An 11,325-nucleotide genomic window follows, 5' to 3' on the forward strand; every position below is an offset into this window, starting at 1 on the left:
TCAAGGAAGACAGTTCTTCCTTTATATGCAAGACTCCTGTTGCCATCCATAAATCACTCAGGCTGCTATTATAATCCAAAACAACAAGCTGGCATCACCCCTAAATACAGAAGGTTGTGTGAAAGATTAGCAGAACAAAAACAATAAAGGAGTCATTAAAACACCTAGAAGATAAAATGCTTGACAATATCTCCCAAATTTCCTTGTGGCAAGACAGTGATTGAGCCATAAATCAAAGCTATTCTTCTTCAAGGGGTATTTAGGGAGAAGGCAGTATGTTTTGTAACTATGCTCATCTGAAGAACTGCAGCTCACACACTAATGGGGAGAATCAGATAACTTAACACCACCCTCAATTATTTCAAATGCACTCCTCTTTCAACAAGAAAAGAAAAGCAAACCCTGTTTTTTTCAGAATCAACATAAATAAATAGAATGTTGTTTTAATTATAGCTTTCATTTGATTAAGTCTTAGCTTTTTGTATGTTTTATTTGCATTGTTAAAAACTACAACAGTGGATTGTGTTGGATGGATAGATTAAATTACTTCTTTTTCAAAAGTAACTTTGACCAGCACATAGAGAAATATTCATGTTATAAAGGCTTTGTACAGCATCACAGAAAGCAACAGTTATTCAGAGCAAATAACTCTTCTCCATTATGCACTACTCAGTGATGATACACAAGAAACAGTGACAAAGCAACAGACTGTCCAGAAAGTTCATTGCATTATGAAATTTTGAAATCTACCAATTTTCACTCTATCTTTTTGTCCTGCCTCTCCGTCAACTTCATCTGAACATGCCTGTGCTCTGCAATAAGCAGTGGGATGAAAATGCCTGTAATAAACAACAAGAAAAATAATACCTACCACCAGACTAAGAACAGTTAGGATGCTCACTATTGTAAAATGTATTTCCTTGATAATGGAAGGTTTCCAGAACATATATAGAAGCAAAATACCTAGAGTTACAACAGTGTGAGTAGCATAATAAATAGAAATGCAAGCTTTTGTTTTTCTTCCCTTTATGTTAAAAAACGTAAAAACTAGAATGATTCCAACAACAGTTCTGTACAGATATTCCATCTTCTTAGATTTGCAAAATGCAGTATGTTGTTTCAAAGTCCAGCTGAAGCCACAGATCCAAAGAAATATCATCAGAATTACAGAACTTCTAACACTTAGTAGAGTGATCAGTGAAATACTAAGTATCCAAGAAGTGATGGTAAGCAGTTTATAGAAGAGATACACTAACTTAGGAAGCACGCGAAATTCATCTTTATCGGGCAGAGATTTTCGTAATGATATCTGATAATCAACCGTTGAAAAGGAGATACCACAAAAAGACATAATAATGGCAGCATCTAAACAAAACACAAGGAAGAATGTTAGATTGAAGAAAAAGATACTTATTTTACATTATAATTTTTGGACAAGTTCATGCTTTCTTAACCCTTTCTTTATACCAATTTTATACTTCCTCTGTGCTCCTGAACAAGTCACCTTAATTTTAAAGCTCAGTTTAGTTACATAAATCTAGGCATCTAGTGCTGTTTGGTATGCCTATGTTATCCCTCCAGCCTCTGGCCATTAATGTTCTTGCTTAAGTTATGTATCATATTTGCCATCTCTATACACAGATGACTTAGAAAGTCCCCAAGTATTGTGAATACCCCATAAAAACTTAAGTTTCAGCACTGATACTGACTCTGTGTTGTATATAATGTAGAAATCTATAACTAAGTCTTGACCCTTCACATGGTCATATTTGAGATTGGTCTGGCCATTTTGTGTAAGTATCTATTGACTCCATGGATAAATTCCATCCCTGAGTCCATGGATAAATTCCATCCCTGAGTCATTCAATGTCTTGCCAATAATTCTGCTAGTTTTAGAGCAGGAAATGGCACAGCTGCTGTCTTCCTGAGAGTTGAATCAGTATCTCTTAATCATATTACATTCTGCAATGTTGACATATCCTTAGGTTTTTTCTGACTCTGTCTCTCATCTGTAATGTGGATGATGGCAGTGACAGCTCACAGGGCTGCTGATTTCAAGATGCCCAGTTAGCAGTTTTAAAAGAAACAAAGCAAAAACACACCAAACTACTCTGCAAATTATATGCTAATTGCATTCAATAGCTTATTTTCAAGTGATGTATCATGTTTCTATTAGATATTATGACTTGTTCTAGTGAAATCTTCCTTCTCATAGGTTTATCAGAACGGATAAACCTGCTAGACAGAAACTCTAGTTAAATGGAGAGTGGAGTGTATGTTTTCCAAGGTACATTTAAAATGTTATCCAATCACATGAGTTATCTTTGTAGGTAAGATGATACCCAACTTACAAATTAATGAGAAAGACAGACTCACATTGACAGAAATTATTTTTGCCATGTTCCATGAGGATATAAATCTGGACAAAAAGTTGTGGTATGGTCTCAAGAAAAGTCTTGAATACCCTGAGCATGTTAATATCAGTCACTACATCAACAGCTTGTTTTTGAATGAAGTTGTGAGGGTCTGTTTCTGGTGCATCTCCACTGCTTTTTTGTTTAAATGCAGCTTGGCAGCCATATTTCAAAGCAAACCAATACCTATTAAAAAAGGAGACTTGATTAGACAGCATATTTTAGAAGCACAACTCAATAAAATGATATAGGCTAACAACATTTTATCCCATTTCATTTTCCATTCACATTTTGTCTTTGAATGTAATCCAGCACCTTCTACTAAGATAAAATTTTGTCTTTGAATATAATCCAGCACCTTCTACTAAGATAAAATTTTGTCCTATATTTGTCATGTACCAGTGATATCAGATAATAATTTAAGCCCAGCGATACTGATGCAATGTAAAATCTACTAGAACAGAGTGAGTCTTGCCTGAATAAAGATTGCAAGCTTTATTTTGTTAGGTTCTTGTTTCTTTAAAAGTACCACATTCCTGAAAATTCCCTTAGCATCTCTCCTCAGTCTGCCTTTGAGATACTTGTTCACTTTCTTTGTATCCTTTTAAGGGTATTAGTGAATATCCAGCTGCGAACATCCACACCTATATAAGTATAATATAGATCCATAAGCCCCAGGGATAATAGCTGATGAATTGCAAACATACAACAGACTTAAAAAAAAAAAAATCACCACAGTGTTCTTTTTAAATACTCAGGAAGACATTCATTTCAAAAAATTATTTTCAAAATACATGGATTCCTGGGTTGACAGATTCTATTAATAATCTGAGTGGCTTTACATGAAGAAGCCATTTGCCTTGGCAAATGAGTGCACCTGAATGACTTTTAGAACAGTTCTGGTTTATTTTCAGTTCAGCCTAAACGAACAACTCCTCTAAAAGAGCAGTAAATGCAAAGATACATGGAATTAGTTAGTCAGGACTGGTGTACATTCTGTGTTATAAAGAACATTTTCTGTTCAGGATGTCTCTAATGCTTTGCTTAGAGATAAATAAAACCTAGCTCTTGTTCCCATTTTCAGACCTTTTCTTCAGGCCTGGGGGTGAACATGGATATCAGAGGGGAGAGTACGCCTAAGTTTTAATCAATAGCCATTTTGATAATAAGGGAAGAACCAGCTATTGTACATGGTAATCTTCACAGCTGTGTTTAGGAAAGCAGGATGGTGGCTGCAACCTGATGGAGGACCAGAGCTCCAGCTGCTGGAATTAGTGTTTCCATTGTCCCTAATGAACTCACACACACATACATGGCCCTGGTGAATGACTTGAGTCTTTGCAGTAGTTTTTTGGAAGCCAAGCAAGATAGGTAATGCTATAATAGATGAAATGGAGCAATTCCAGAAGAAGGGGTTTTCACAGCGAAAGACCTCTTCCCAGTGCAACTGCTCAACAGCAAAGAAAGAATCTATTGGAACTAGTTAACAAATGAAAGCAGGTAGAAGTATCCTTGTAAGTGTGCATGTAAATACTGTCTTGAAGCAAAGCAATTCTTGTTCCCTTTTGCTCTTTACTTGATTTCAAGTGGTCAGTAACAGTGGCTGTGTGGCTTGTAGGCTACCCGTTGTAACTGCAGCACCATAGTGGCATTGTCATTGCTAGTAACATGGCACAAGCTTTGCAAGGCCTCAGGAATGAGGCTTGCCAGGCTTGCTCTGTTTGAAGTTTTCGTGACCTGTCTGTGACTTTGTTTTACTTGGTTTAGCTTGGATTTTCTGCAGAAAAAATGATGATTTCTTCCAATTGACCAAATGGCTAATTTGGTTTACTTCTGTTTATTTTTGTGAGGTACAGCCATAGTTTTATACAGGTAACAGTAACAAGTAAGGCAAGGTCCCATACCTTACCTTGTCTCCTACTTCCATTCCCTAAGGCTGCATCTGGAATGATTTCAAGACTCATACTGAAGTGCTGCAGGTTCCCTATTCCCTGCTTGTCCCCCAGATCATACGCACTACGGGCCCCATGAAACCCATGCAGTTGTATTTCCTTTACATAGAAAAAAGGGGGCAACAGATCACTAGACACCCTGATCTCACAGACTCACCTCATCCCAATATGCCATTGGAGCACAGTCCCCTTCTGCTTACAAAGGGAGTTAGGAAGAATTCCTGGGTCCAGGTGTGAAAAGTTTAACACCTTCACCACCTTTAAAGACCAAATCCTTTGACCGCTGGGGAGACAGTGTCAGGTGTTATTCCATAGCTATAATCAGTACAGCCAGGATTTGCAGGTCTTGGGTTAAGTGCATGTTAGAGGAATCATGATTTATTCCCTGATATGTTGAAGGATGTCAACCATGCAAGTGAGAATTTCAACCTGGAAGCATCAGTAGTAGGTGTGGAACAGCTGTGTTGCTACTGAGGAGCCTTAGGGGAAGATCCTTTGCTCTTCTCCTTGCAGAGGCTCACAGACTGCAGACCCCCATTCGGTCCATATGTTGATTCTGTGAGCTGGCTTTAGAACCCTTATTTACTCCCAAAGGAAACCGTTATCTATTTTTAAGTTTTCGTGTATTTATCTTAGTGTTCTCAGAATAATCACTCATAAGCAAAGAACCAAACTGTTTGGCAAGACATCTATAGCTTTTTCAGTTTATAGAACAATAAGTATTACAAAACATCTGGTTCTTGCATCCAAGATGTAAACATCTGGAGAGTTTGCAATGTTTCCAAGAAAAAACAATTGGGTAGACTGATCTATTAATTGTCCATGGACTCGTTCACCAGAGCATGCTTTTGGCCATGCAGCAAGAAGTGGAAACCAGCTGCACAAGTTTCAAGCAGCAGAGCTCACTTCTGAGGAGGCAGATTATACACAAGACAAGAACCAGACATGTAAAAAGATTATTTCAGCTAGATGCACACCCGGAATCACTTGTCAATTTTCAGAAGCATTTTCCTCTGAGTGTGGTATTCTAAGTGTATATTGTTATGAGGTGGTATGCTATAGTATTTTTCACTAGTTGTAGCAATTTCAGTTAGTCCATTTCTGACTCTGAATATTGTATAAAATACCTTGTTTTTTCTAGAAAAGTCCAAATACTTCCATTGCTCTTTGACTATGTATTAGAGCGAGGTGGTGTTCCCTGAGCACCACACACCTATGTCACTTACTGTAGTTCACTTGACAAGTCTTTTATCCTTTAAAAGTATTTTGAGCTTACACTCCCATTCCCGTCTGCCCATTTGGCATGTGATATTCGGACGTTTTAAGAAGGACCCATAGCCAACTTTTAGGCCTAACATTGCATTCACAGCCAAGGGCAAAGTTCAGTCTGTACTAAGGGATGGATCAGACTCAAATTTTCTCCTTTATCATGCCTATGGCCCTAAACACTGTGCCTACTATGAACCTATGATAATTATAACCCTATATTAATATATCTATTGCAATAGCAGCTCCATGTTTCAGTCTTCATAAACTGAAAAAAAGGTTCTAATAAAAATACATTCATTAAAAGTATTGGACTGGTTATGTATTTTAAGTAGACATACATCTTAAACTGAAGGTGAAAAGGGTAAGTGTTGTGTGTTTACTTCTCCCTCTAGATTCATTAAAGAGGATTTTTTTTTTCATTAATCTGAAGTATATAAGATACTTGGAAGCCAACAGAGTAAAAAAATCACAATTTCTTTACAATTGGAATTGTCATATGTGAACTGTAAAGAATTATCAGTGTTTCTAAATATTATATTCACTTGGATAGGAGGTAAAAAAAAAAAAAAAAGGGTTCTGCCTCTGTAGTGTTGATTTGTGGAGAATGCAGATGATAGGGCTCCTTCTTGTTATAAACACTCATTGGAACACAGCTCCACTGTCTCTGTTCTTAAGACACTCCTACATTTTCATCATCATTTCATAAGGAGTGAAGTTTCCTCCTGGACTCCTGTATAATTAGTAAGGCTTTGGCTCACCAAGCATGACTGGGAATTCAGAGATGACAGCTACTTGGTTTTGTTGCTTCACAGCCTTCACATGTCACAGGCAAACTGCCTTGCCAGTGCTTCCACGTCACCTGTTTCCCCTCAAATTTCTACTGAGGATGTTCCACCACAATTCCAGCACTACACTTCATGTCCCATCTCATCAAACTACATTGATGAAGATTTGGGTGCCATTTAGAAATTCATAGAGGGAGAGTGTGAGAGACACCTGGCAGCAACGATTGTCCCTTCTAAATTCTGGTCATGCAATCACAGCTTGCAACATCATATAAGTCCTTAATCAAAGGAAAATTATTCTCTGCTGCATGTTAAACTTAATCTTTTAAGTATCAAAAGGCTTGGATTAAGTCCATTAAACTGATGCAAGTCAATACTTAGGACATTAAATTTACATTACAAAAATGGGATCAAGCATATATTATTATGTAACCTCTAACTCAAAGTAGCATTACAAACTTTCCACTTTTAACTGACTCTGTACCTCACTGACTTGGTATCTTAAATACCTTTCTATTTATTTTGTCCTGCGGAACTTCTTGTGATACACATAAATTGCTTGAGGCATGTTACCAGCTTCAGTCCTTATTTTTGATCCATTCTTGGTTTGGGTGTGACTTAACAGGTGTTAATTCTGTACCAGTATAAACTGAACATCACCTATCTTGACTGAATTTTTCTCATCACCTTTTCAAATCGTGTAATGAAATAATCCCAGGTTCAGCAAAGCACTCACATTTACTCTGATGTCTCATGGATTTAGAATTAATAGTTGCCAAAAAATCTGTTTCATCTGCTCCTGTTCAAAGATGCAGGGCATCTTGAGCCTACCTGTAAACATCAAGAGACACAATAGCAGCTGCCAATATCACAATGGCTGCTGCCTGTATGGCCGCCTATTCTGACAGTGAAGGTTATTGATGGCTAAAATGTACTCTTCTGCAGGTGTCCTTGACTGATGCTGCAAACTGCTACACATCAGCGGACTCCAGAATTCATATGGTGCCCCAGGGAAATGTCCCCTTTTCCCACATTCACTGACTGCATTATTGTCTTAATGTTGACTGTTATGCCACAGTCTGTTCTCAATTCTACCAACATTCGTGTGACCCATTTAAATGGGTCAGGCTGAAAATAATTTTAGTCAGCATAGCTAATATTTACTTTACCAACTTAATTTTGCTTCTTGCAGAGAATAATATTTCATATGAAATATAATTACAGGTCTACATTATTTCCATTAAAATAAACTAAAGCTTCATTAGATATAAAATAATTTTCATTTCATTTTTCTCTATTTTTAATACTTATATGTACATGGATGTATACACACATATTATTTCCATATTTATTACTTAGCATTAGCAGTGACAACCTAACCGGACTGATTCCCGTTGTGCTGTGCACTGTACAAACATAACATAATGAAGTTCCCCGTTTCAATGATGGGGCAAGAGGTGTAAAAGACATATGAGAGCGGGAAGAAGGGAAGAAAAAAAGGAAGAATTGAAGGAAAATGATTTGGTAAGGTATATTCACATCTTCTAATTTCAGGCATCCTAAGTTCACTGGCTAAATCATATTTACTGACTAGGACCCTATTTTCCTCTGTATTGAATGGAGAATATAGGTTCTTGCCCCAAATGACCTTCTGGAGAAGTTCACCTTAACAAGTATGACCCAACTCCCGACAAAATCTACTTTTATCCACTGACTATAAAGGTAAGCCTGAGAGACTCATTGTCTAAATTAACTGGATAGATCAGATGACTAAGAAGGAACACAGAAGGGAGTTGTACACGGATACACCTAAGAAAACACATATAATGGGAAGCATATAATAGTTGATCACAAAGGTACAAGCCAGGTGTCAACTTGCTGTTATCAGTTTATACTTTACAGTATGCATTATCACACTGCTGAGTTTTGAGGAGTGGCTGAAAGAACTTTGTAATTTGTACATATCAACTCGGCAATTTTTTCCAAGTGTAAGTGGCAGCACAGGAGAAAATATCATTTGTGCGATAGAGAACAGGTGACCAAGTTGACAACACTGTCAGTGCAAAGGGCAAGATTGTGTTCACTAGATAATAAGCCACTCAGAGAAGATGGCGCTAATTCTGGGAAGGAAGCTTTGAAAATTATAGAAATTCATGGTGAGAGGTATTAATTGGAAAGGGTATGAGTTCAGCTAAATCCAAGAGTTTCATGGATTACCTTAGAGTTAAGGTAGTCTATTAAGGTTTGCCCATAAAAGCAGCATTTTGCATAGATACAAGAACTGAGTCAAGATTAAGTGTCTAGAGTTGTAGACAATCGGAGCTTGGGCCTGAATTCTGAAAGTCTGTGTTGAAAGGTGAGGTCTAGGAATAGGCACTCAGTCAGTGGGAAATTTTAGGGGCAACCTGGAAGTGTAAAGCCAAGCCAGAGGTGAAGCCAGAATTACAGTCCTGAACAGATTGCAGAGAACAAGGTCATGGAAAAGAAAGCTGAAGAAGGGAGGTTTTTGGCCAGACACTGAAAGAGCGGCTTCTGCCATTCTACACCAGAGTTACTGGCTTAACATTTATCACCAGTTACCAAAAAGAGAGGTCATGGCTTTAATGGCCTTTGGAGGAAACAAACTCAGAGGGGTATGCCTGTAAGCCCTGAGCACAGGAATGGCACTCCCAGCCATACTGAAGTTGAAAAGCCTTGGGGACAGACAAAAAGCAGAGTGTCACAGTGGTCCCTGAGGCATTCTCTCTCAAAGGCTGGTAAAGTCCCTGTGGCCAGGTCTTGGTATATCTCACATGAACCAACACACGTCCATGGATCTGGTTAGTGAGTAAGAAACCATCCAGAGAAATTGAAGGGGAGTTTTCTTTTTCTTCAAAATGTAGTATTTCTAAGTTTTTCGAATACCTGACACCAGAAAAATTAAACCTGTCAGTAAATAGTCCTCTATGAAGTCTAAAACTTCAGGATTGCAAAAGGAGGAGAAGCAGAAAAATAAAGCTGATGGACAAAAGTAAAAAGAATATTGAGAGGCAAAAGTTAATTCCAGCACCTAAAAGCTCCATCATTTTCCTTAATCCATGATAACATCAAGTGAGTAAAACATTCGTGTGAAGGGAATTTTTACATTCGCATCCATATATCTTTCCTCATTCTCCATAGCATAGCATAGGAAGTTAAAAGAGGAATTTTAAACAAGTATTTTATTAAGTGTCTCAAATAAGTCGATATTCAGTCATGTTTCTTGCATGTTGCATACTCAAAATAATTAAAATCCAAGACTTTTTGTCAGCATCTTTCACCTCAGTTTTAAAATGGAAATAAGATCTTGGCATAATGATCTCTATAATGATAATGATAATTTTATAGCAAAGCCACCACAGAATGTTAAGCATATGGTATCTTAAACTATTCCTGGACATGTGCCTTTCAGCAAACAAAGGTTTCTGTCACCATTAACTCAGTCCTCACAGGAAGCACTGCTGCAAATATTCTTACTAACTATTCAACTATTAATTTCTCTCCCGAATCTTGGTGTTTTTTCTACATATGTTTAGTCTCTCAGAATCAAAAATTACCTCTTATTTTAGCTGTCTCACCTGTTTAGTATAATTAAATCAATTCCCTTCTTAACATCACTTTAAAAAAAATAATTTATCGATTACAACAGTGTGACTGGGTAAAGCAAGCATTTTTATTAAATATGCCCTATCAAAATGTTGATGAATCAAATAGAGATAGGCTGTGAATGATAAAAATTATTACTTACAGGTAAAATGAAAGAAGATCTACATTTCCATCAAAACGTGACATAATTTACCCTGGCATAAGCAGACAAAAATCCATTTGCTTACATGGAGCAATAATTGTTAAGGCCAGAAGTGGTCTTGTCCCTGAAGCCATATTAAACATTTCTTAATAAATTGCCTTAAAGCAATATGATTTCTCATTTAAAAATAAATTTTAAAATGTGCTTACCTTATAAAAATTCCACACTGAAAGAGGTGAACTAGAAAAATCCATTTCAACTTCCCGGTATCAGTACCTTCCCAGTCATTTTTAAACCACTCATAACTGAATATCTGAGTTATTAATGATGAAAGACCTCTAAAACATAGTATCAATATACTCCAAGAATATTGTCCTTGAGAGAAATATTTACTAGCTACCCAGAAGTCCACTCCAATATCAACTACATAAATTATAATTCCACCAATTAAAAGAATAAAATTCTGCTTAGTAAATTTCATTATGCATTAGACTGTCATTGCTGTCATCCTCTCTTCACTTCATGTAAAGGAAAGTCAGAATTAATCTAAATACTTTCCTACAATGGAGTCTTTTTCCTGATGATACCACCTGCTCATGGGACATTATACAAAGGAAAGTTGGATTATGCATTTTTATTATGGCAAAGGGCCTTGCATTTTTCTGTATTTTTGATTGAAATGCTAAATTAAGTTCACCGATGCATGCTTATTCTGGAAAAGATAAATGTAAATTGTCTTTTGAATGGGTGGAGTCTTTCTTCATTACTGGATCCTAAAAAGAAGAATTAAAAAGGAAGATTAGCAGTAACAATATTTTCTTTTAAAGTATCATACAGCAATTCTCACCACCATTTAAACAAGCAAGTACAAAATGCAGAAGGTACTGAGATATCAGTGAACAATCAGTCCAAGAGAAGCTGCGCTTCTGAACCTGCGGAGGTCACCCACTCTCCCAACCACAGTGACTCTTCACTTACCAAGCGGCTGTTGAGATAATTCCTAATAGTTGTAAAACACTGAGGAACAAGCTTACCTCTACTAGATTTTAAAATCAGCTTATGGAAAAAAAAGATTGATTCCTTCCCAGAACTTCCTTAACTTCTGAGCTCTTCTCCCTTATTGTGCACAGCACAAAACA

General features: G+C 37.0%; 1 protein-coding gene across 1 annotated transcript; it reads right to left on the reverse strand.

Moving 5' to 3' along the window:
• Positions 1-721: 721 nt before the first annotated feature.
• XKR9 (XK related 9) lies at positions 722-10,667 on the reverse strand. The gene is made up of 3 exons (XM_009976837.3): positions 10,396-10,667; positions 2,377-2,600; positions 722-1,365 (listed from the first exon to the last, which is right to left on the reverse strand). The coding sequence occupies exons 1-3, from the start codon at positions 10,665-10,667 to the stop codon at positions 722-724; spliced, it is 1,140 nt and encodes a 379-aa protein (XP_009975139.3).
• Between the last annotated feature and the right edge of the window lie 658 nt (positions 10,668-11,325).

The sequence above is a fragment of the Tyto alba genome, unplaced genomic scaffold (genome assembly GCF_018691265.1).
Source record: "Tyto alba isolate M040663 unplaced genomic scaffold, T.alba_DEE_v4.0 Super-Scaffold_9, whole genome shotgun sequence".
In the NCBI taxonomy this organism is placed as follows: domain Eukaryota; kingdom Metazoa; phylum Chordata; class Aves; order Strigiformes; family Tytonidae; genus Tyto; species Tyto alba.

Coding starts and splice junctions, on each gene's coding strand:
- XKR9 (XM_009976837.3), bottom strand. CDS start 10,667: ATGAAATTTACTAAGCAGAATTTTATTCTTTTAATTGGTGGAATTATA. Junction 2,601..10,395: donor CAGTGTGGAATTTTTATAAG/GTAAGCACATTT, acceptor CTTTTTTAATAG/GTATTGGTTTGCTTTGAAAT. Junction 1,366..2,376: donor CAAAAATAATTTCTGTCAAT/GTGAGTCTGTCT, acceptor TGTTTTGTTTAG/ATGCTGCCATTATTATGTCT.